The sequence below is a fragment of the Sander lucioperca genome, chromosome 1 (assembly GCF_008315115.2).
Source record: "Sander lucioperca isolate FBNREF2018 chromosome 1, SLUC_FBN_1.2, whole genome shotgun sequence".
In the NCBI taxonomy this organism is placed as follows: domain Eukaryota; kingdom Metazoa; phylum Chordata; class Actinopteri; order Perciformes; family Percidae; genus Sander; species Sander lucioperca.
The window spans coordinates 19120136-19144969 of NC_050173.1; the positions used below are offsets into that span (position 1 = coordinate 19120136).

The window sequence follows — 24834 nt, forward strand, 5'->3', positions numbered from 1 at the left end:
AACGATTATATATCCTTAACAATGAAAACAAGGCATGTATACATGTAACTCCTTTGAATTTTGCAGTGTAGAAGGTTTTCATCTGTAATATGTGAATTACTAACATTGTTGCAGTGTTTCCTTTACATAACCCATACCATTATCCTCTGCGTGACACTGTCTCCTCTTTGCAGTCTGACCTCATAAATAACAAAACAAAAAAATGAACTGTATGTATGTATTAATGTATGAAAATGTAAATGAAATGCTACTGATGTTTTTAGGATTATTGCGTGACATTTGTGAAGAGGTAATCAACAACATTTCTGTATGGACTTAATTAGTCAAACTCACTAAAAATATCTTCCCTCTTTTGAAATAATGTTCAGTGTTTAAACTCCTTCATACCCAGAATGCAACACAGGCGCTGGAAAGTAGCGAGAGGCTGGTGTACCTGCAGAGCGAGCTCTCATGTCTGCAGCGGATCCAGAAAGACAGCATGAAGGAGATTGCTGATAAAGACATCTGCATCACCAAACTGCAAGTTAACAATGAGCTGCTGCAACAAGATGGGGCCGACACACGTGCTGAGGTGGGCACAGTGTGCATGAGATGAAGTGGTGGAAGAAGTATTTCCTTAGATCTCAGCATTAAAATACTCCATTACAAGTGTTGTATGCATGTACTACTTTGAAAATCATATTTAAGTAAAAGTACATTAGTATTATTAGAAACATGTACTGAAAGTAAAAGTACTAATTCTGCAGTACAATCTCCGCTATGACTGATATTTTATTCTATTATATTTATTACATAAACGTTTATGTTTTTATGTAAAATCTTGACCTGAAAGTAACTAATAAGTACACCTGCAAAATAAGTGTAGTGGAATAGAAGTATAAAGCAGCATAAAATGAAATTACTCAAGTAAAGTACAAGTACCTCAAAATTGTACTTATGTATGGTACTTGAGTAAATGGACTTAGTTACTTTCTACCACTGTTGGGATTCCTATTTGCACCCATGTACTTCCATATGCACAGTAGATACTGCACATGAAAAATAGCTAATTATTTAAACATACAGTAAATGCATAAAAGCATCTTTTTTTTAAAAACTTAAAAGATGCCGCATTGCGATGGGTCTCTTGATGTTTTTGATTAGTTTTGAGAGTAAGTGACTGGTACCTCAGAGTGCAGAGATATGATGTCTGATTTTTTTTCTGTCTGACTTTAGCTCTCCAAGCTGAATATGAGAGCGAGGGAGCTTCAGGAGGAGCTGAAGAGAAGAGAGGAGGAATGGAGGCAAAGAGAAGACAAACAGAGACTGAAATATGAAAAGGAGCTTCAAAAAGCAGAGGAGAGGAGAAGGCAGGAGCAACAAGAGAGAGAGGAAGAGTGGGTGAAGAAAGTGGAGGAGAAGGAGAGGGAGGAAGAGTGGAAGAGGGGGATTGAGGAGGAGAGAAAGGCCCATGCTCAAGCTGTTAAAAAGTATGCTGAGAAGGCAGCTGTTTTAAATTCTGAGGTGAGTATATAAATGTGAATGTAAGTAGATCTCTCATTGTGTTCCCTCATTTTAATTCTCGTGGATGAAATGATGCGTTTCCTTCATCAAGAAAAATATTGCACACAATTGCACACCTTCATCCACAATTAAAAGATGACTAGAATCGTTCAGTGAAAAATCTAATTTACATGTTTGAAATAGCCTCTCCTCTTTTGAACTTTGAATAATTGTTTTAATGTTTACTTTTGGCCCTGACTTAGTGTGTCAACTTTTAGTTATCCTCTTTAGGATGTTTTCTTAATCGAGTTTTAGTATGTTTACTTACAGCAGGACAGAAGACAGCATACTTTTACACATGCATGTACAACACTGAGAGAAATATCAACAAAATACTTCACCTTAATTCAGACCTCAGACACTCTCTCCTCTCCTCCACTCCCACATCCCCTCCTTCCTTCCATCCTGCCATCTCGCCACAACCGCTCCAAATTAATCTGCAAAATATTGATTTGAGGAGCAAGGGGGTGGGGGGTGGGGGCACACGATTGCGGCCGCATATTAATACGAACGGGCCGCTCTTCGTCTCTCCTCTATACTTTAAGATCCTCATATCTTCATAATTGATTAATGTTCCTTTGTGAAGTGGGGATGAATAATACATTAGTGGGCCTGCTGCACCCTCAGGCTGATGAGAAAATGTTTAATTTCAGTAAATGTAGCGCTCCCTCTCTCTTTCTCTCTCTTTCATTTTCCCTCTCTGGTTATTTGTGAGTGTTGGAGTGTGTTTGTGAGTTTTCACTTGTGAGCCGAAGTCTAGAGGAGTGTTGTTGATTTGCTTTTTTCGTGTTTACTGTCGGCTTGAAGCGCATGTTAAGCATCACAAACAAAAGGCGGCATCTGCATTTGCAAACGCGAATGAATAAATTGGTGAAATGAGCTCAGTATTGTTCCATTAACTGATATAACTGCAAGAGCTGTGTCACTTTACAAGCCGTTTGCTCTCAAAAAAAGAAGAAAGAAAAGAAACCACCCCTTTGGACATTTTTGCACACGTCACAATGCACTGAGAACATAAGCTGCTACATTATCCATCAGTAATCAGGAAAGCGTGCAAATGGGCCACCTGATGGGGGACAAGTAGCCTCTCCAGCAGCATGGAAAGGTGCCGGGAGGGTGACATATGTCGGTTGCTGTGACTGGCACAGCCTGACTTGACTTAGCTCATCTGGTTAACAGTGCTAATTATGCTAAACAGTAGCCTAATGATGATGATTAGGGATTTAAGAGCTACAGCAAGGCATGCTTTGTGTGTGCGTGTGTGTGTGTGTTGGTAGGGGTGAAAGGGTGGGATGTCTGGCACCTGATGCCCACTTAGCTTTGCTTCATTTTTATTTGAACTTGTGCCAGTGATGAAGGGGGATATATACACATGCACAGTTTCATCCGTACACAGCGCTAATTGAATAAATAATTTGTTTCCTTTAACAAGCGTCCTAATTAGTTATGCTAATCAGCCAAGATAACACAATTAACCTCATAGAGTGAGGCTCCTCTGTGTGTTTATATGTGGGTGTGGATTTCTATGCCTGAGAGCATATCAGAGACACTTAAGAAAACACATTTGCCTAATTAGTTTTCAATGACATCGACAAGCATTTATGTTTTTTCATGTCTTTATTGTTAGGCTTTTGAATGCGAGGTAATAGGCTTTCCATGCCAAGGAAATGAGTGGTATTGAATTCATGTAGACAGTGTTTGTGGTTTTCTACATGCATATGTGAGGATGTATGCATTTATACGCATTTCTGTCTGCCTGTTCTGCCAGTCTGTGTCTCAGTTAGATCCACATGGACGTGTATATTTTTACAACTATTATGGTAGTTTAAACAGAGTGTGTATTTGCTCAGAGAATGTCTGCCTGTTCCATTAGTTTATGTCCTTGGAAATACAATGTGGCCTCAAGTTCTCTCCGTTTATTTAAAACCTTCAGTCAGCGTTGCCATCCTAATAGTGAGCCGTGTTTCCTCTCGTTTAGCTTCACCACTCATTATCCAGGCCATGTGGAAGAGACAGTGTTTAGAGAGGAGAGAGGGAGAGAGACTTGGAGAGGGACAGACAGAGAAAGAGAGAGAGGGGGAGAAAATGAGTAAAAGTGAGAGCAGGCCAGAAAGAAGAAGACAGAGGGAATGAATGAGTGACCGAAACAGAGAGAATGTAGAGTTTTTTTTAACCTGACCACCACAGCTTCTCGTGCTTCTAATGAATGGTGAGGAGAGCGAAGGGAGGGAGACACCTAGACAAGACTGTCTTTGTTGTGCGAGAGAGAGAGAAAGAGAGAGAGAACGCAACAGATTTATGTCTTACAGGAAGTTTCCCAGATTTGTGGTGTCACAAACCGCCTAACCCGAGTCAACTCCATGCTCTGGCTTTTAATTAATAGCCAGTTTAAGTTTCTGTGTGCGCTCTTGTATGTATTGGGTATTCATGCATCTGTTTGCCTCTGTGGCATGTGCCCGTGCACTTGTGTTAGCAACATTTTGGCATGCAGTTTAGAAGATGAGAATTAGTTTTGACAGAGTAGTACTCATCCGGTCCTCTGGTTTGGTGTGTATGGCTGACAGTGGGGATGCTTCAATTAAAACACATCAGAATGCTTTGAGATGATATTTAGAGTTACGTATTGTGTTAAAGCTCAGACAACATTCCGTAAAGGTGCCAAATTGTAAAAAGGGATTATATTATTTTGATTATAAAGCAGCTTGAAGTGCTTTTATACATACTGTGAAAGTATTAAAACGCTCAATACACAGACAAATGCACACAGCCCGTATTCAGAAACTGTGCCTTTAGACGAGCCGTCAGGAATTGTTATAGACTGTAAAATTAATGGACAAAGCGACGCCGTAGACTTGCAACAGAGAGCAGTGAAGGATGTTAGAAGCACTTTTCCAGTGAGCGCTGAGCGTTACTGCGCAGCCTCCAACTGAGAGAGACAACGTAGATGTGACATGAGCAACCTGTCTGAAAGTTGTTTCTGGTAGCTGTGCCAAGAGAAATCTCAATCATTCCCAATCTTGCAGAGACAGAGAGCGTAGGTATATGTAAGGAGAGAACATGGGCACAGGCTAATTATTGCTAACTATAATGCTAGTTAACATTAGTAATTAAACTTAAAAAAACTAATGTAAGTTGAAACTGCCTGCGAGCTTCTCCTGTACTATATGAAAATTTGTCTATTATACGACAGAAAGTCGCGTGGTTATGACACAATCGTTAGCCTATTTTTATGAAAACGTCTGCTATGGAGCCATAACGTGAGATACAAGGTAATGGAGCCTTATATACATTGTCGTTTTTCTTTAGAAATAAACAAGGGACAAATAGTCTTTAAACGCTTCAGATGTAAAGTTATTCGCTGTCAAAGTGACGCCAAAATGAATGGCAGTCAATGGAATGCTAACGGCGGGTGAGTGCTTGTTAGTATCAAAATGGTGCCGTAGTAGGTATGCTTTGCGGAGGCTGGCTTACCCCCTTGGGAATTCCGTACGGTTGTGATGTCACAATTATACTATATATAGGTATAAAGTGCAGGTACAGTGCTAGAGTGCAGATGCGAAAAATGTTGAAATGCTGACCAATCAGAGCAGACTGGGCTTCTTTGGGAGGGGGTGTTAAAGAGACAGGCGCTAAAATGGAGCGTTTTAGGCATGTATATTCACACAGACATTATGAGAAAAATAATGTTTTAAATATTAAAGCAAGTAAAAATGTTCTAGTACAAACCCAAAATACAGGTATGCACATTATGACCATAATATAAGACCTTTAAAGAGTGGCAACTGTTGGAAAACTGAGGTTTTCTCATCTCTCAAGGCATACAACCACCTGTCAGCTACGTGCTATCTGTATACATGTCTGTCTGTTTTTTTAAGTGTTTGGAGGGTGTTGTGTTTAAGGGCTACCCTCAAAATTGACTCAAGGTGTTTAAAAAAATTAAATAAGGTATTTAATGCTGCACCCAACATTAGCGGTAGGTCATGACACCTTCGCTAATGTGCTAATGGAATTCACTGTGGTGAACTAAACTGTGGGGCTTAACGTCCAAAGCCTGCACTTTTATAATGGGAAGACCAAACACGGGACGCTACTCTGTGCAGTACAGGTCTTGAATGGGGGTGAGATGCTAATATTAGCTCATGCTCACATCAGCTGAGTCATCTCCTCTGTGTCCTTGGCTTATTAACTGATTTAAGACTGATTAGATCAGTCTTGGTGGAGCGTGCACTGGCGCGCATAACACATACACACCAAATTTAAATATCAAAATGGAATTGCTTGACCAGTGAAAACTAGATTAATTCAAAATGTTTGCATCAAGGTGTGGGTAAAACCGATGACTGGGCATTTTTTTAATGCACCTTGCAGCATTTAAAGCCATTTATGACATTATCTAAAGCTCATTTTATGCAAACACATTCTGCAAGTCAAAGCCACTTATGTTGATAATACTTGATGCTCCTTTTTTTTCTCCTTTGCCTTGATTTGACTTCATGGGATCATCAGCATAGGTATTGATTTTGCACTCCATTTAGTTGCTTTTTAGTGAGCTAAAAATGTTTATACCTCTTCCATAATAACATGCCACAGTAGCAGAATAATGATGTTGAGCTCTGACACTACACTACTGTAATGTGCATGCCATGTGCTTTTTATCACAAGCTACAGATGCCTCAGATATGTTAACATGACTTAGGTAAGAGATTAAAAAACATGTTGGACACAGTGTTCACCCATTTACCACAGCATTGTTATTTCAGCCCTCTACCTGTTAAGGTGTCTCTTCATCTAGCTTTGTCAAGGTTATGCAATCAGATTGGCCATTGCTCTGCTCCCAACAAATGCCACAAATAGCTTGTTTTCTCTCTAGTTTTCAAAAACTGTCAAGAGATTGCTCTGTTGCTACCAAGTCAAATCTCTTGACAGCCTAATGGTGGGTGATGTAAGTTTGGCCTAGAAACCTCCCACATCCTTATTCTTCCTTTGAAAAATCTTTATTATTATATCATTGTTGTGGTTGATGTGAGAACCCACTGCACTCCTGTTTCTCCCTATTTGAATGTGTTGCTCAGTACTACTGTGAGCTATTTGATCAGCTCAGAACACGGTGTTACACTTTCAGATAGTTGTTCTGGTAAACAAGAGAGCGTTGTCTTGCTGTCTGTTAGAGTTTGAAAGTCGAGTGTCAATTTCACTCAGTACTTTTCATGTTAGATGTAAGGTAGTACTCAGCCAGCGTAAAATGTGTACGTTTGTGTGTGCTCATGCACAGGATCGCTTGTTTCTACCTCTCTAGATGTGTGTATCTGTGACAGTTTCCCCTCAAGATGTTAATTCCTCTCCTCCCTGTTGTTGTCATGCTAACACCAGCAGTGTCTGCACCAGTGAGACGAGGACATATTGGTGTTAATGAAAAGCCCCCCTAAACTCTCCTCCCCGCATGAATGTTTAAACATGCTTGTCATAACATTCATTCGCTCACACATGACAGCTAGCATCTGCCGCTGCCTTGCTCGCCCTCAATATTTTATCATACCATCTCCCCTAACTCCAGACTAGGACAATGGCTGTGTGTTAGCAAACGGAATTCTAATGACTCAAAACAGGCCGTGTTCAGACTCACTGCCAGCACAGGCCATACATAATGTATCCAGCAACACCACAGGCCTCATAATGGCACAATTAGTCAATCTTAAATATGAAGGAAAGAGAGAAATGCCAAATGACAGAAATGTGATACATGGAGAGAAAGACAAACAGAAAAAGAGACAAAGATAATGATGGAAAAGAAAAGAGAAAAGCTAAACAGAAAGCAAAGGGGGAAGTGTGTAAAGAGCGAAAAAAATTAGGGAAGAAAAAAGGGATAAGAACAAAGAAGCAAAGAGAGAATCTCGTATATCCGTACAGTGTGCTATTCAGAAGTACTATAACACTGCAGGTCAGCAGTTGTGACCTTGGTGGTTCTGACATAAGTGCTTCACCATGGTAACGGTTGGTCGGCAACCCTCAGAACAACCCCGCACCCCTCATCGCTCCCCAACCTTTCTTACTGCCTCCCTGCCAATTTGATTGGACGCACAATTGAAATGTTATGCCTCAGCAACACACATGCACACACACACACCAGATCAACCAGACCGAAACAGTGGTATGAAAAGACCGGGCGCATTGTACAAAAGTCAAAGTGAGAGGAACCAGAGACAAAAGTAACACTCTAGGAGGGCAGGTGGGTTGTAGTTTAGCTTTATATATATCACTGTAGTATTTCAGAAAGCAGCACAAAAAGTGCCTCAATATGTGCATGTTTAACTAAACTCATAGTTACAGGGTTAACATTGCGTGGTCGATGAGGGGACCTAGCACAGAGCATCAAAGCAGAGAGGCTTGTCATAGCCGCCGAATACAGAATCAAATGAATATTAATGTGGAACCAATTACCTCAGGGAAATGTTGTCTGTAGGTTAGCTTTGCTAACACACGTGTCTCACCTTTAGCAAAGTGGAAGCAGTGGGGGGGGGAAGCCTGCAGGGTGGACAGCACTGATGTATTCATTTTCCTCCTAACAAGCTTCTCTACCTCTTCTAAAATAGAATTGTCCACCACACGGCGCCTCCCCTTCCCTCCCCTCTCCTTATTTCAACTAGATGCAAAGACTTATGGAGAAAATAAATTATACAATTCTTCAACAATGCCTATGGCACCATGTCTGACCACGTTCTTTGTTTGAAAAGATTTGATAAGCAGCAAAATGTCATTTAAAATGTTTTGCTACAATATTTGCTATACGTTTTTTCCCCTTCTATATCAAGCTTGGTTAAATAATAGAACTTCTGAACATAACATAAACCAATAAACAAAAATGGGCTTTTAAAGCAAATTTTCCCACACCTTTCCCCGTATGCAGCCGTTTTGAGGCTCTGTAGTGGTGACATGCATACTATCTTGTTGTGTTAGGAGCTTAGCACAGTGCAGCACTGATCTGTGCAGGTCTCTAGCTGCTGCTGATCTGCATAAGTGACTGTGGCACACTTAAAGCTGCTGTCTCCTTTAAGCCCCTTCTAAATCAGTGTTAAAGCCTTGATAATAGACCTCACTGGCCAATTGATTGGCCTTCATATGTTTACAGCTCACTTTAATTGCCTCAAAAATACCATTTATCAGCCATGTGTGTCCATGTATGCATGTATGTGTATGTGCAAGCATGCCTGTCCATCGACAAAAAGGCCTATTGATTTATCAGCATCTGGATTTGTCCCGTTCACCGTACATAAAACCCCTGCGTATGTGCTGTTCAAAATGGGAAATGGCCTCATCGATTCCCTTAAGTTGGAGCCCAAATGCTAAAGATTTTTGGATAAGCTTTCTCATTATTTAAGCTGAAATCAATAGGGGAGAGCATGGGTCTAATGAATGAGCGGGCCACAGATCAGATGGGGTGTGCTCATCCCTGGCCTGTCCTGGTCGATCTGTGTGGGTGCGTGTGAGTGTGTGAGAGAGAAAGAAAGAGAGAGAAAGAAGCTGACTATTTGTACATCACAAACCTTTTTCTTCTTTTTGGCACTCACAAAAAAACACACTGTAGGTGCAGCTGTGTCTTTATTTCTTCCTGTTGACCCGTTGCTGATTTATTTACCTTCTTTTTGTTCCTTGTCTTTTTTTTTTACCCTTATGTTCCTGAAATGTGACAAAATAAAATAAAGTATATCAAATTCAGTATCAGTTTTTCTTATCATCATCATTTTCATCATTCTATTATTGAACCGTTTCTCTGTCTCTCTGTAGTTGGCGGTCAGCAGGAAGCAGGTAGAGCGACAGAACAGGGAGCTGTTAGAGTCTCACCAGAAGGAGGAGACGCTTCTCTCTGAGGTACGTCAAACACAAGAATAAAACATTCACTGCATTCATGTGTGTCACTGTTGTGACTTGACTCCACCACCCGAAAAAAATTATAACTGCAATGAAAATTCATCAGCTGGCCTCAGAAGGCCCAGTTTCCCCATGGGGGTCAGTGTAGTATAATCTCCTTTTCTTTTTTTTCTTTTTTTTTTTAGTGATCATGTAAGTGACACAGGAGGGAAGATTTAAGAAAACATATTAGCCCTGATACTCAACGCAGACAAATAAAATCTAGATAAACATAAATCTGCATGGAAATATAATATGCTGTGCGGCTGTGTGTCTATGTGTCAGCCGGAGACAAATCTCACACACACACACACACACACACACCACCTACCCCTCCCAACCACAACCCCTTTGGCTGAGTTTTTGGTTTTTCCACTTTCCATTCTTTCCACTCTTCTGAAATATCACAACGATACAGACTGGTGTATCTCTAGGAAATATGCTTTGGCCGAGCGTGCAGACACTGCCTTTCAGAGTACATTTACCAGAAAACTGCTAAGAATTTCACTTTGTGATTTGGCTAGCACATGGGATTATCTACATTAATTAGCTACAGCTGATATTGCAGACAGTTGTCACTTCAGCTGGTGAAATGGACACTTGCCAGCTGAAAATGAGCCTGCAGACATTTCAAGTTGATAATACATTGATAACATCATAGTAATTAAATACCACATATGTGTGAAGTGGGCTACTTTTTTTAGTGGTTTTCTGCCACGTGGCTTCAAAATAAAAACAGTGAGTAATTTATGCATATCAACAATATCAACAAAGAAGGAGACTGTGGAGTGCAAATATCACTAACCAGTCCAATTTTCAAATAGTAAACTCCCTGTCCCTTCCCCTCACTCCCCTCTAAGGTGTCCCGCCTTTTCGACTCATAAATATGGAAGGCGAAAGATGATGAGATTCACGGACAAGAAAGGAATCAAAATCTATTGTTGCGTGTCCTTTTCCCCGTGTAAAGTTTGGATTAAATGTCACACATTAGCATGTGAACTTTTAAATGAGCTTGTTTGCTATATGCGGTGTGGGGCATGTAAATACCCATCTTGAGTATGGAATGGGGATTGCTTAGTGGGGGGGGGGGGGGGGTTCACAAGAATTGGGAAGTGTAGGACATATTTGAGTGTTGCACCGGCAATTAGGATGCAGCAAGGGACTGGAGTACCAAACAGCTGTATTGACTGGTTGCGGCTAGCTGGTGTTCCACACCTGAGGTGGCCGATAGTGGCAGATGGGAAAGCTCCCTTATGGCTGTGGCTTCTGGTGATTTGAGAGAAGTAGGTGATTGACAGGCACTCCCAAAATGAGATGATTGACGTGCACTGTCACAATGAAAAGCATTTGTGTGTGTGTGTGATTGAGTACATTGTAACCTTGGTGCAGTGTAGCTCAGAGATATTGACCATCAAAGATTTCAACTAAAAACTGTTATGTACTTTAAACTTTTGTGCCATTGTACTATTCAGTTTTCAGTATTTCACTTTCAGAGATTAACCTACAAAAACAAGCAGTGATAATATGTAAAATATAAATGTGTCCATAAAGATTGTTTAAAAAGACATCAGACAGAATCTTATATTTCTGAGCTCACAATGTGCAATGATGATGCGTTTCTGCATGCATTGCCGTGTTGTGTAAGATATTTTATAGTAACCAAACACCATTCTATATTTGCACGTTTTTTTCATTGACTATGATTCTCTTTGTTTTAAAATGTGAGGCTGCTTATTTATTGACATCATTTCCTCTCAGTGAAGGGCTTGTGTCTGTAAAACACATTAAAATCATAATGCAATTTTTGCTAACCCAGGAGCAACGTTATTGTTCTATTATACTCACTGAACAACAGCATCCCAGCCTGTTTATCAATCCAATATCTCATAATGTGCTCTCTGCTTGGCCATTTTGAATATAAAAAGATCTCATACTGTTATTGTACCATATTTCCTATATTTAGTATCAATCTCTTGTTCTGACATGAACCTGACACATCCAATATGAGATTTGATTAGTTGTTTTGTTTTTTGTTGTTTTTTCATAGTCTCCAGGTGATATTGGATACATGTGCAGAGCTGGTAATATGTTGGCTGTTTCATCTGGGTATAAAAATGATTTAGTGTGTACTCGGCACGCAGTGTCATTGACTAGCTTTAATTTCACTGCAAGGGTGGGCTTTATTACTCTGCTATTCTGTGTGTGTGTGTGTGTGTGTGTGTGTGTGTGTGTGTGTGTGTGTGTTTGTGTGTTGTGTGTGTGTTTATGAGAAAGAGAGAAGGAGCGAGAGAGAATTAATGTTTCTGTGCATATATATCTGTGTTTCCATGCTTGCTGGTGTAGCAGCATGCCACACGTGCACACACATGCTTATGTGCATATCTCTGTATATCTCTCCCTACCTGCTGCATATCCAGCACATTCAGCATGTCATTACCATTCAATGGAAGAATCAACTAAACCAACACGTGGAACAACTCTCACATCACACTCTGGCCAAACTGGTGGTACCAGTTCAAGAAACAGAGGGACTCCGCTTTGCCGTGACAAACCTTACTTTTGATCAAATGCTACAGAGCCATAATCATGTTTGTGCCACTGAATTCTTTAACCTTTCCATGACCCCGCTGAATGCCAGCGGCCCAATCACAGAACCTAATTGAATCTGCTCGGCGGCGTCCCCCCCTCCGACTGATGAAAAAATAAAATTGGAGGTGAAAAATGAATACAGCAGCAGAGAAGAGAGAGAGAGAGAGAGAGAGAGGGAAGGTGATGCTGGTGGTGGAGGGAGGGAGGAAGGGGGGAGGGGGTCGCATTGCAGTTTTATAAATACACAGATGTGCTCACAAACACACAATCACACCTTTTTCAATCCTGCAGGAGATTGTGGAGTGGGAAATGACAGAGAGAGAGAGAGAGAGAGAGAGAGAGAGAGAGAGAGAGGCTGGGCCCAGGTTTCTCATTACCCCCTCGGCCCATTCGGTGGATATTCCTATAAGATAATCTGATTTATTTGCAATTTTCCTTTAAGCGGCTTGGTGTTTACCTCCAAGATTAATATTTTTCTCTGTTATTAATATCAGACTGTAATTAGGAGTGATGTGTCTTGCCTTGCACAGTTCCGTGGCCGCCAGGCAGCTAGCTGGATGAAACTCTTGTGATCCCGTTTCATAAGACAAAAAAAAAAGAGAAGAGAGAAGGAAGTTTTAAAAGGCGGGAAGAGGCTGCAGGGCGGGGATGTAGAATTATAATTGCGGCATACTTGTCTTTGTGTCTACGGGTGTGTGTATGCAGGCCTGTTCGGATATGGGAGTGTGCATTTCTTAAGTTTATGTGCGCGTATATGTGTGACAGTGTGATGGTCCCCTCTGATTGATAAGGTGTCTGTGGCGGCTGCAGATTGCTCTTGCTGATTGCTTCTGAGAGCTCCAGCTGATTTATAATCAGAGCAGGATGAAGGATTGAGCTGTGGATTGCTTATCTGTTTAGCCCCCTCACAACATAAACTTACAAATTATCATGTTGAAAACACACACACACACACACACACACACACACACACACACACACACACACACAAGCACATGTGAAAGAAAAAAAATTTAATAATGCAGACTTTCTTATTAAACAACCACAAACACTGTCATATCACACACACACACACACACACACACACACACACACACACACACACACACACACACCGGCCACACAGGACATAAACAGGTTTATTCATCAGCACAGTCATATTTTCATGATTGCCCAAAAGAGTGCAATCAGTCTCATGTGTTTACATGTCAGTATCAGATGGATATAAGTCAAGTTAAGTTGCAATTAACTTGTTTTATGCACTTAGAGTTTTGATTTGCTCCATGCTGAAGAATTATTTAGAAGATTCTGTACCAATGATCAAGGATGTGGATCTGTGTTTTGTTTTTTTCACACACTCTTCCGCTGCTTACTTCACTGGATATTTGACTGCTTTTGTGAACGCATCACCATGGGAAGAGTGGCTGAAACGCCTCAGACAAAATAACCTATACACACATGCTTTTATTGTGAAGAGATTCTGATTGTGTTTAAAATATTATATTTATATAGTATAACGGAAGTAGGGGTTTGTTGTAAAGAGGCTGGCATATTATGTGAGAGACTAATTCTACTTGGCAAGCCAGAGCACAAGGCAGGTTTAAATGCTGACAGGTTTAGTATGCCCTATGGCGCTGTGACAGCTCTCTGTGTGTGTGTGTGTGTGTGTGTGTGTGTGTGTGTCTTTTCCTCTGTCTCTGCGTCTTTCTGTCTTTCTCTTCCTTCCGATTCTTACCTGATTATCTGTTACTTTCTCTCTTTTCACAACAGTTTGTAAATTTACAGTGACAGAATAACGAAAGAAGCACAACAACACAAAGTACAGGAGCACTTGGCATCTCACACACACACACACACACACACACACACACTCTCTCACACACAGACACACACACACACACACACACACACACACACACACTGACGAATGGCAGCAATTAGATGGGGAAACCAAGCATGTGAGGACGGAGGAGCGCTGAGGGGCTGCAACCACTGTATGGAACGTGTGTGTGTGTGTGTGTGTGTTGTTTGTGTGTGTGTGTGTATATTTGGAAGGTTTTTATCCTTCTAATGCACCATCCATTTGTCTAAATATCAACACTGTCCCTTATGTCACTGGACAGTGGCTGTGATGGTGCAGTTGGTTTTGGGGTGTTAACATTTGCAATCAATGACCAAATAAAGGACTGTCCCTGGATTACAACATTATCCGTTTGCAAAAATGAATTGCTCATGGAACTAAAGAACAGAACAGAAATGCTTTTGTAATTGGCAGCCACCACACTTCTGTACACAAACATAAGGAGATGGTACAGACAGAGAAGAACAGCAATGCTTCTGTTTTCTCTTGCTCTGGTTCCATGTCAGCCTACTGAGCTGTTTAACCCATTGACACAGAGACCTTGAGTTTTCTCAGCTCTTCTGCTCGCTTCCCATTGGGCAAATAATCCTTCTCACTCCAGTCAGAGCAGCAGTCCCTTCACATCTTATCTCCCCTTTTAATGTGAGAATTCATCTTTTCAAGAATTTCCTCACATCAGCCTCTCCTCTCTGAATGACATCTCCTTCTACTCCAATAAACTGATCTCCATCCTTACCTATTTCTGAGGATTTTCCTGCTTTTATTGACCATTTTGATGGCTTTTTACTTACATGTCGTCACAGACAAAATGTACAGGCAATATGGTCTTGTTATAATTTTCAGGCCATACGGGAAACCTTTCTTTTATCTCCTATTTCATATTTTATATCACTATTTGCATTAGTGCTAGATGAGATGGCACAGCCAAATTGCATATTTGAAAGTCACAATTCATAATATACAGTAGTCAAATAATAAAACAAAGGCAAGTCAAACCAGATTTATTTATGTAAAAATATGTTAGACACATTGTAAAAACACACCTAAGTTAATCTACATCAGCAGCTGTGTGCATAACAAACATTTGAAAACAAACTCATCTTGACTGAACACTGGTGACTTGATTCCCAGGCTTTACAGATGTGAAGGGGGCTACACTGAATCCAACTTTCCTAAAACATATCATGTGTCTGTCAGTTTATTTAATTCCAAGTATTTGTGGAGGGTGGAATGTGTGTGTGAGAGCACATTTGTGTGGGTTTGTGTTACAACAGTCTTGCCTTCATGTCAGCTTTTTGCTGATTTATTCTCTCCTCTGTGGGATTGTGCAGATTTTACAAGCAGGTGTAAGCGTGCATGTGTGTAGATTTCTATTTATGACCAGTGGAGATGTGTGTTAGACACTGATGAATTACTTCACTTCTGATTGCTTGCATCACAAATCATCCCCATATTATAACCCTTCTCATGCAAATAAGTAGGCTGTGTGTGTGTGTGTGTGTGTGTGTGTGTGTGTGTGTGTGTGTGTGTGTGAGCAAGAGCGCGAGAGAGGGTATGAATACATGTGTCTTCAAAATAATGCAAGCTGTTTACATATAAACTAAATGTACACTGTGAGTTCATATACTGTATGTAGCCCATTTATAGTATCTATGTGTGTGTTTTATGAATGAGTAACTATGTGTGTGTGGTAACCCTGTACTGCTGGCAAGCTCATTTCTCTCAGAAATCAAAGTTAAATGGGTCATCTATCATGAGAATATGTGACTGGGACACTTGTCTCTGCCACACTCAGTGTGTGTGTGCATGTGTGTGTTTGTGTGTGCGCAAATATGCACACAAATGCAAGGTGTGTGGTGCAAGGGCAGCGTGTGTGTGTGCTCTTCTGCAGCTGTGTGTACACCATCTTACGTGTGTGCATATGTCCGCGTGTGTGTATGTGGCGGCCACTTGTCTTTGCCTGCGCTATGATTAATGGTTTACATTGGGCTGTTCAGCCATGCATGTTTCTTGGTTTATCGTTTTATGCTGTCTCCAATTAAAGCTCCATAACTTGAGTGATGGCTTCACGCCAATGTCCATCAATAGAGGCCATCAGTGGCCTCATGCATTCAGGATATGGAAGCCACACTAACTATTATCCTCTTTTGTCAGAGCCAGTGGGCAGTCTCTGTTTCTGTGTGTGTGTGTGTGTGTGTGTGTGTGTGTGTGTGTGTGTGTGTGTGTGTGTGTGTGTGTGTGCGTGCGTGCACAAAAGTGAAAAATATTGACTTTAACTGATCTGCCAATAAACCTTTAAAATATCTATCTATCTAATTTACTTCTTAAAATCTTATCTTAAAACAAATTAAATAAATTGTCAGCATGGTAAAATAATACCACTTTTTTATCTAATCAGTAACAATCACAAAGTAATCAATCAATTAATCGCCCTGAACAAGTGGAATCTTCTCGTCTTAATGGCAATTTCTTTTTTCCTTTTACTTGATATTAAAAGGAAAGCTGGAAATCTTTACACATGAATAATTTGTGTAATTTTTTGCAGTGTGTGCATGCATGGAGAATTTAGCATCTTTGTGTCACCGTGTGTGTGTGTGTGTGTGTGTGTGTGTGTGTGTGTGTGTGTGTGCGCTTGCCTGTCTGAGCCAGGAAAGTAGTAGGTGATACATACATCTGGACATGTGAGCCCGTTCATGTGTGCACAGCGCAGGCGCACGTGCCGCGCAATATCATTTCACGCAATATTATTTCTCATATAGCTGTAATGACATTAGGCCGATATGTTGATTATACTGTCGGCAAACAGCAGCCTGCTGATTGGGTTAGCATATTACCCTATATCACATCTCTCCATTCATCCCTGTGTGTTTTTTTTATTGCCCTCATTTTTCCAAATCACTTCCCACTTCCCCAGTTTCCTGGGCGAGGTTCCAGGCTATGCAAGCAGGTGATGTGGAGTAATATGATGATAGGAAGGCACAACGATGCAAGAGAGGAAAAGCTAAAACCTGAGAGCAGCTGTTACATGTCTGGATGCAGGACAAAGCCTTGTGGTAGCATAGCAAAGTGTTAACTTGTGTGTAAAATATAGGGGATTGTGAATATTTGATCATACTGACAAAAACACAAATGAGCACACGCAGGTTGTATGTGTGATGGTTTCTGGTCAGCATGTGTTTGGGATAAAGGATAAAGTAAAAGGTGTGCAGATTGGTAAAGAAAAAATAGGGGGTGATTTAGTGAAGACCAGAAAAAGGAGGGGCGGGGGGAGGCAGGAGGCAGAGAGATATTTCAGAGTGGGCTTCTCAGATTGTTAGAGAGAATGAGATTTCATTTGCAGCTGGGACATTGAGTGATGACACCCGTGGTGTGTGTCTGTCTGTGTCTCCGTGTCCACATGTGTGCACACGTTAATGGCTGAGTATGTATTTTCACAGAGAATACACATGTGCACACACACACACACACACACACACACACACACACACACAAATGTTATATATATATATATATATATATATATATATATATATATATATATATATACAAATATGTATTGTACAAACAGCAGGATTGCTTGTGCATTAGTTCTGTGTGTCAGTTCCCTCTAACATCAGTCTCTAAGTAGAAGTATCAAAATCACTATAAAACATTACAACAGTATAGATTCACTCTTTTTCGCCTTATCCTTGGCCAGCGTGTACACACAAACATACATATACACTCAAACATGGACTTCATTACCTAGCAGGAAACAAACAGGACACGAAACACCACAGGCAATATTTACGTTATGGTGAAACAGAGACTTTTAGTGTCGTTTGGCTCTTAAAACCGCAACATGTCTAACTGTCAAGATAGGAAATTTCACAGCAAATTGCTAATGGTGTTATCGATATTTGTACCACACGTGCAGGTTATGATTTAGCCATGCACGGTGTACAGTAGGACACACAGGCAGTAAATGGAAAAAAGATAACAATAATAATAACTCACATCAGCCATCCCTAATATATAGGCTGCTACACCATGTCATGGCTATATGACACTTGGAGAAAAATGAACCGCGGTTATCTGGAAATTAAAAAAAGGGACTGATTTAATATTCAGCGGTGGCTGAAGGGGCTGGGGGAAGGGAAAGAAGGCGGACCTATGGATGGGGGAGAGGGTGGAGGAGAGGAAGCCGGAGGAAATTAATCAGTGGTATCATCTCCATGGGAGTTTAGCTAACCACCGACCTCAGCGCTTTAGTCAGCCTATGAGGGAGCTTCTGCTGTAGTCGCTGCCATAACAAACCAAACCCACCAAATCACCATGCATATACATTTCCACACACACACACACACACACACACACACACACATACACACACACACACACACACACACACACACACACACACACACACACACACACACACACATCAGACTTACCTTCACCCATCATCTTCACACACGCCCTGTGCCATCAAAAGTCCCACTCTGCTATGTTTGTGTGCGTTAGCGTGTGATGTATGTGTATAATCTGTGCATACTGTCAATCATTACAGTATGGGTATGGGCAATATCTGTATTCTCCAATGTGTGTATGAAGAGTAAGAAAATCAAGTCATGGTCACTATCTCAGTGTGTTTTGTCTTCTTATGAGGATTATTCCACGCAATATAGCTCATTATTAATTTGCTAACCATTTTAACAATAGAGGATCTTTGAGCGAAGACAATACATGCCACAGCTTTGTCTAAAGTTAATGCCAGTGAATGAATATGAAGCCCTGACTGTGTTCCAGGCCAAGGCCAAAATGGTGTCTTTAAGGGGCGAGCTAAGCGCCTTATTTGAGAGAAGGATGGAGGAGAAAGAGGCAAAGATTAACCAACTAACTGAAGAGCTGAATGGAGTGAGACAAAAGGTAAGATTCCAAGTGTACACAAACACACATGTTTTTCTTTGTATGAAATTTAAAGACATGGTTTCATGCTACATGTCACCGTTTCTTAAATGAATGTGTCCTTCTGTCAGACTGGCAAAAATCATTATTGTTTTCCTTTTACCCAATAATAATATGTTGTGAATTTAGACTGCCTATTTATTTTTTCCGTCGAACACACAAGTACACCCCTGCATGTATAATACTGAAAAGCTTTGGAGCAAATTAAGAAATGTATTGCATGGTGAAGCTTTTGCTAAAATTATTGGTTGACCCCTGAGATTCTGTAAGTTAATTTAAGTATGCTTATATAGCGCTTCAATCAGTTTTTCACCCACTTATTTTACACCCTTTCAATTATACAAATTACCAATGCTGCTCGAGCTTATTGAGCTGTACTTTTGATTCAAAGGCACACCGACCCATTGAGGCACAAGCACTGACACACACAAACACACAAAGTACACACCACTTGATCTGCATATCATTATGCCTCTGATCGAATGCCAAGGTTCAGCTGAAAAAAGACACAGAGTCAAATGGAGTGAAGATGTATACAACACCTGTAGGATTTGTGTTTGTGTTGTGTGTGTGTGTTTTTGAGTGTGTGCGCCCGTGAAAGAGGCAGCTGTGAAATCTGCACCTGTTTAATTGAATTAGCCTTGTTAATGTATTCACACCGGCTGCCAAAAAAGCACGGCTTTAACGAGCTCGTTAGACCAATTAGTTAATTAATTGTCTGTATAGTCACAGCTTCCCAAAGAGCTGTGTCTTCATTATCTGATGGCTGCCGCCTGTTGGATCATTGAGTGAGCGCTGATAATGCATTGCTGTCACACTGCACTCATGACTGTGTTAGTGCGTCTCCTCAAATGTCACATATTACTATATGTGTGTATACACTGTGTATGTGGTTCTTCTGCAGAGACACTGGTACGTGCATGGATGCTTGTGTATATGTGTTTGTATGTCTGTGTGTGATATGCTCAGAATATGGCGGCCAATATCAGTGTGCATATTGCAGTGAAAGGTTATGTGGGGGCCGTCACTCCCACAGGTAAAGACAGAGCAGTCCTCCTAGCCACTTTCTAATCTCTCTTTTATTAGAAGTTAATATCTCGCCTGGTTTTTCTCACTCCCCACTCCCACCTGCTTAGAAATGGCCCCGCTCCATCTTTTTAATTCAATTATATTAGCCTCTCTCTCTCTCTCTCTCTCTCGCTCTCTCTCTTTTCTGTCCATCTCTTCCCATCTCACCCCTCCTTCCTTTTTCCTCAAATGTTCCATTTCTATTCGTAATCCGAGATGGAGGATAGACTTTGGCCAATCAAGGATTTGCGCAAGCCGTTCTCCATTTCTCCTCTCCTCTGCCTTGGTGGCAAAAACATACGATGGCTAGGAGGAGAGAATAAAGGATACAGGAGGAGAAGAAGCATTAGGCGGGGGAGCAGGAGCTGAGGGGGGGACCCCAGGGGCGAAACCTTAATTGCTAAAGTAATGAGACTTGATCAGATTGAGGCTTCTCTCTCAATAGGGACACTACTAATATGAAAGTCCAAGGCTTAAGCACTAATTTGAAATAAAATCAAAATCTGATATTCTTTCTTCAGGACTTCCAGCCAAGATCCAATACTCCCCCACTGGAGAATTAAGACTTTACACAGACCACATGGGAACTTTTAATCTCTGATAGTGGCAGATTTGGAGTCGAGAAAAGTCACCGTAGTATATTAATTATGTAACAATATTACGGAGTTCTGAAAGTCAGTGACTAAAGACCTTGGTCTAAAGGAGGGATTTTGACAGACATGTGATCTTTAACTAGCTGCGTCATGGATAGATAGCAGGGACCATATTGGGGGGGGGGTAGAATACTAGATTTTTAAAACATTAGTATAAATGTATAAATGATATAAGCAAAAATTATAATATTTGTTGACCAGTAAGTAACTGAACTGCTTATGTTTGCTTTTTTATATTTTTGTGACTTTCATTATCTAAACATGCCAGATTGCAAAGAGTTACAGATTATATGTTACTGCAGGCACTTTGCCATGAGAGAATCCATGCTGTCATTGTAGCAATATTCACACACTGCTGCATCAGCCATTAGCTCATTTTAGAATGCACCCACTGGCTTTACTCAGCCAAATCTAGCTACATTACACAATTTAAAGATGGCACTGAATAATCAGTATTTATAATATATATTACAATGTTATCCATATTTACTCTTGTATACACTTGTCTTTACATATAGTTGAAATCTATCATGTGTTTACCAACCTAGTTAATTAAACAATCCTGATTTAACACCTTTATTTAGATAAGCATACATGACATTTTTCACAGCTGAGATGTCAAAATGGTACTTAATATCTGAGGATACAAACAGATACAGATACAAACATATTTTATATATTACTCTACTAAATACTATTGCATGAGGTACTAGAGGGAAGTTGAGAGTTAAAATGTCCTCAAATGTGAAACAGAGCCACACAATATACTGTGAAGTAACCAACTGTGTAGTTTACCTGACACATCCAATATAGACACAAACATGATTTGATGCTCAGTTCCTTTTTTGACAAAAAGTAATCAATTTATGAAAATGTCTGATTTGGGTTTACTTTTATGTTTTGCATGTGATTGTGTACCTGTCTGACCGTCTCGCATGGCTTTCAGTTTAGCAAAATACTGAAAACGATTCTGTTACACTTTCATTCTTTACAGAAATAACTTCTCGACAAAGAACGGGCTGGAGAGTGCTGCACACACAGCACAGCCACGGTGCATTGCTACATAAACCTAAAAAAATCTTACCAAATTACATAGACGTCAAATTGATAGTAGATACTCTTTCATTTCAGAGTGAAGAAAATGCACACAGAGTCAAGTTATATTAAAATGTAATGATATAGGTTGATGATGGCAACTATGGCACTATTTCCTGTATATAATGTCTATTGCATATGAAATATCGGCATGATATTAGTACAGTAAAACAGTTACAGTAGCTGCATTTTAGGGAGATATTGCTTTAACATTAATGGTGATAATATTTAAAATGCATAGAAAATGTGCTCTTCTGCTCCATAATCGCTTTTCACCTGAAATTCACACCTTATTGTCTCAGTTTTGTGAAACTCATTTTATTTCCCAATAGTCACACTGAAATTGGTGGAATATCCAGATTAAAGAGTCATTTTAATTCAGTTTCTCAATGCTGGCTGCCCCATTGCTTATAATTGTTACCATCCATTAGCCATGCTGTAGATGAGTTAACTGCATTTAAGACCACCTTTAGCTCGCTGTTACAATAGGTTGGATGATATATATACTGCATAGTTTGCAGAGGAGCTAGAGGTGGGCTGTGTCTGTGCCAAGACACAAGTCCAGAATCACAGTCTGATGTTAGAGGAGAAGTAAAGAAGGATAATGTACTGTAGGTACATACAATGTGTGTGTTTGTTGCGTGTGGTCACAAATCTTTAATGGGCCAGTGTGACAAAGTTGTGCATGTGCGTGTATACGTAAATGTGTTTGTGTTTGTGTTGAATGTCTGCGGAGCCTCCTTACTAATCTAACGCAGGGCTCATTTCACACAGTGCTAATGAATAGGGGCTTTGATTTGGCTAGGGGTTCTGAACCACACGCCCACACACACTCACATTCATGCACGGGGTGAGGAGTTCAACCACTGTCTGCTTCCTTAGAAATAATCAGTCTCTATCCCCCCAATAATAACTCAGGCTTTATGTTGTGTACAGTAAGGCACAACAACATTTATTTTGTTGTAGTTTTCATGTATACATAAATATGTTTTATTGTGTCAGAGTGAAAAATAATGTTGCTGTAGGTGATAAATTTGCCGAGGTTGATGATGAGAATAATGATGTTTCAGTTTTACATGCTACTATAAATATCACAGTCATGATTAGACTACAGTTTGATTATTTGCCAAACAAAATATCAGGGGCTAATGGACCTCACAAAAAACATGACAAAGTTGTTGTTTCCACATGGAATTATCTTTAGAACATCTGCCAACAACACTTGGACTTCCCACAGTGATCAGTTAGAACTGGTGCTCTGGAGATCTGCTGCGCACAAGATGTTGACTATTACAAGATGTTTGGCGTGAGATATATTCTTGTACTTATCCAATAGTATGTACAAGAATTTGAATAATTAGGTGGCTGGGTTAGCTCAGTTGGTAGAGCAGGCGCACATATATAGAGGTTTACTCCTCATCGCAGCGGCTGTGGGTTTGACCCTTTGCTGCATGTCATTCCCCCTCTCTCTCCCCTTCCATGTCTTCATCTGTCCTATGAAAATAAAGGCCTAAAATGCCCCCAAAAAAAGAAAAAAATAATTAGAATTATTACTTCTGTAGGGCGCATAGGGGTGTAACAAGCTAAAATATTTGTGACAAATAAATAAAGCGACAAATAATATAGACAACATGTAAGCATAATGTCAAATTTACAAATTAAGCTATTAACTTTGTAGTAAGTAGCTAATAGTAATGTGAAAGGTTGCCGCCACACATACTACTTTTGTTTGCATGTTTGGCATCTGCATAGACACAAGGCAGATACAACCTACAGGCTGTAGTAGTAGTAGTGTGTGCGCACAGTACAGACTGGTTCATTGTCCATGGTTGTGTGTGTGTGTTAGATGAAAGAGAGAGAGGAGCATGTGAGGCACCTCGACCAGGATGTGGCTGGTTTGCGAGCCACACAGGAGTCTCTGAAGGGAACCTTGGCTATGAAGGAGAAACACACACAACAGCTGGTCCAAGACATCGCACAACTCAAAGAAAGCCGGGCTTCACTGCAGAGCAAAGTAGGTAGCACACTCTTTTCTCTCTCTCACACACACACACACACACACACACACACACACACACACACACACACACACACACACACACACACACACACACACACACACACACACACACACACACACACACACAGGAGGGGAGCTCTACTTAAATAGGGAACAGAATTGGGCAACCTTCTCTAAATCAAATCCAGTCAGGTACATCAGGGAATTCTCCTCATTTTTTACTTCCTTCACAGTTAATCATCCGTCCTTCTTCCCCTCCTCCTCCGCCTTCCCTCTCTCGCCCTCTCTCCATATTTAATAACTCATCGCCACCATCTTAGCTCCGCAGAGGGTTGCTTCATTGTACAGTAAAGAACCATGTTCATGTGAATATCACTTAGCCAAGAGAAGGGAGCAAGAGTGGGGAAGGGGTTAACTGTTTTTGTTTCGTTCTTTTGTCCGTTCATTATTTTTTCGTTATATTCTTTATTTCTTGCCTTTCTTTTCCTCTCTCATCTCCCTCGTCCAGTCTCACCCTCACCCCAATGAGAACCAATGGTAATGTATGGGAACATTAAAGAGTCATACGCATGATGAATGGAATGGCCTTTAGGTTTCTCTCGTTGTCCTTTTCCTCTTTCTTATAATTCTCTCTCAATGTCTCACTCCCACAGTATTTCTTTCTCTCTCCTTCTTTTACTTCCTTCTCTCGCCCCCTCTGGGTATATCAGTGTGACTCGTGGCAGTGATATGTTTTAGGCTTAAATTACCCATTTACTGTGTCCTTGACCAAGCCAAGTCATTCATCTGCTCATAGTGTTTCGGTGCAGGTGCCTGGCAGCCAACTAAACCAAGTATGTTCAACATAAAACTATGTTAGTTACTCGACTTAGGCAATACTTGAAAGACTCTTAGATTATGACTTTATGGCCTTACTTTTATAACACTAGCTTCATTTTCCTGTTACCTTAAGGACATCATTGGTGTATTGTTGGTTCATATCAGAGTCCAAATTCATTTGCACAATTGACACAAAAAGCTGATCGACACAACTAAACAGGAGCTGACATACAGCATGGTGCAGACAAGATGCACAGTGATATTAGACGTTACGGTACTATTTATGCTTTTACAGCCTAAGTATTATTAGTGACTCATCAGACATTTTGAACTGT

At 40.5% G+C, this 24834-nt stretch overlaps 1 protein-coding gene across 4 annotated transcripts in view; it reads left to right on the forward strand.

The window, feature by feature from the left end:
- LOC116038008 (trichohyalin-like) overlaps window positions 1-24834 on the forward strand; it is a 108308-nt gene that overhangs the window by 32817 nt on the left and 50657 nt on the right. For 3 of the 4 annotated variants that reach the window (XM_035999845.1, XM_035999847.1, XM_035999852.1), the window contains 5 exons: window positions 392-571; window positions 1216-1503; window positions 9325-9408; window positions 18686-18805; window positions 23507-23674. In XM_035999845.1, coding sequence (XP_035855738.1) covers window positions 392-571; window positions 1216-1503; window positions 9325-9408; window positions 18686-18805; window positions 23507-23674 — 840 coding nt within the window. The remainder of the gene's footprint in view (window positions 1-391; window positions 572-1215; window positions 1504-9324; window positions 9409-18685; window positions 18806-23506; window positions 23675-24834) is intronic. The other variant, XM_035999850.1, reaches the window with a different exon arrangement.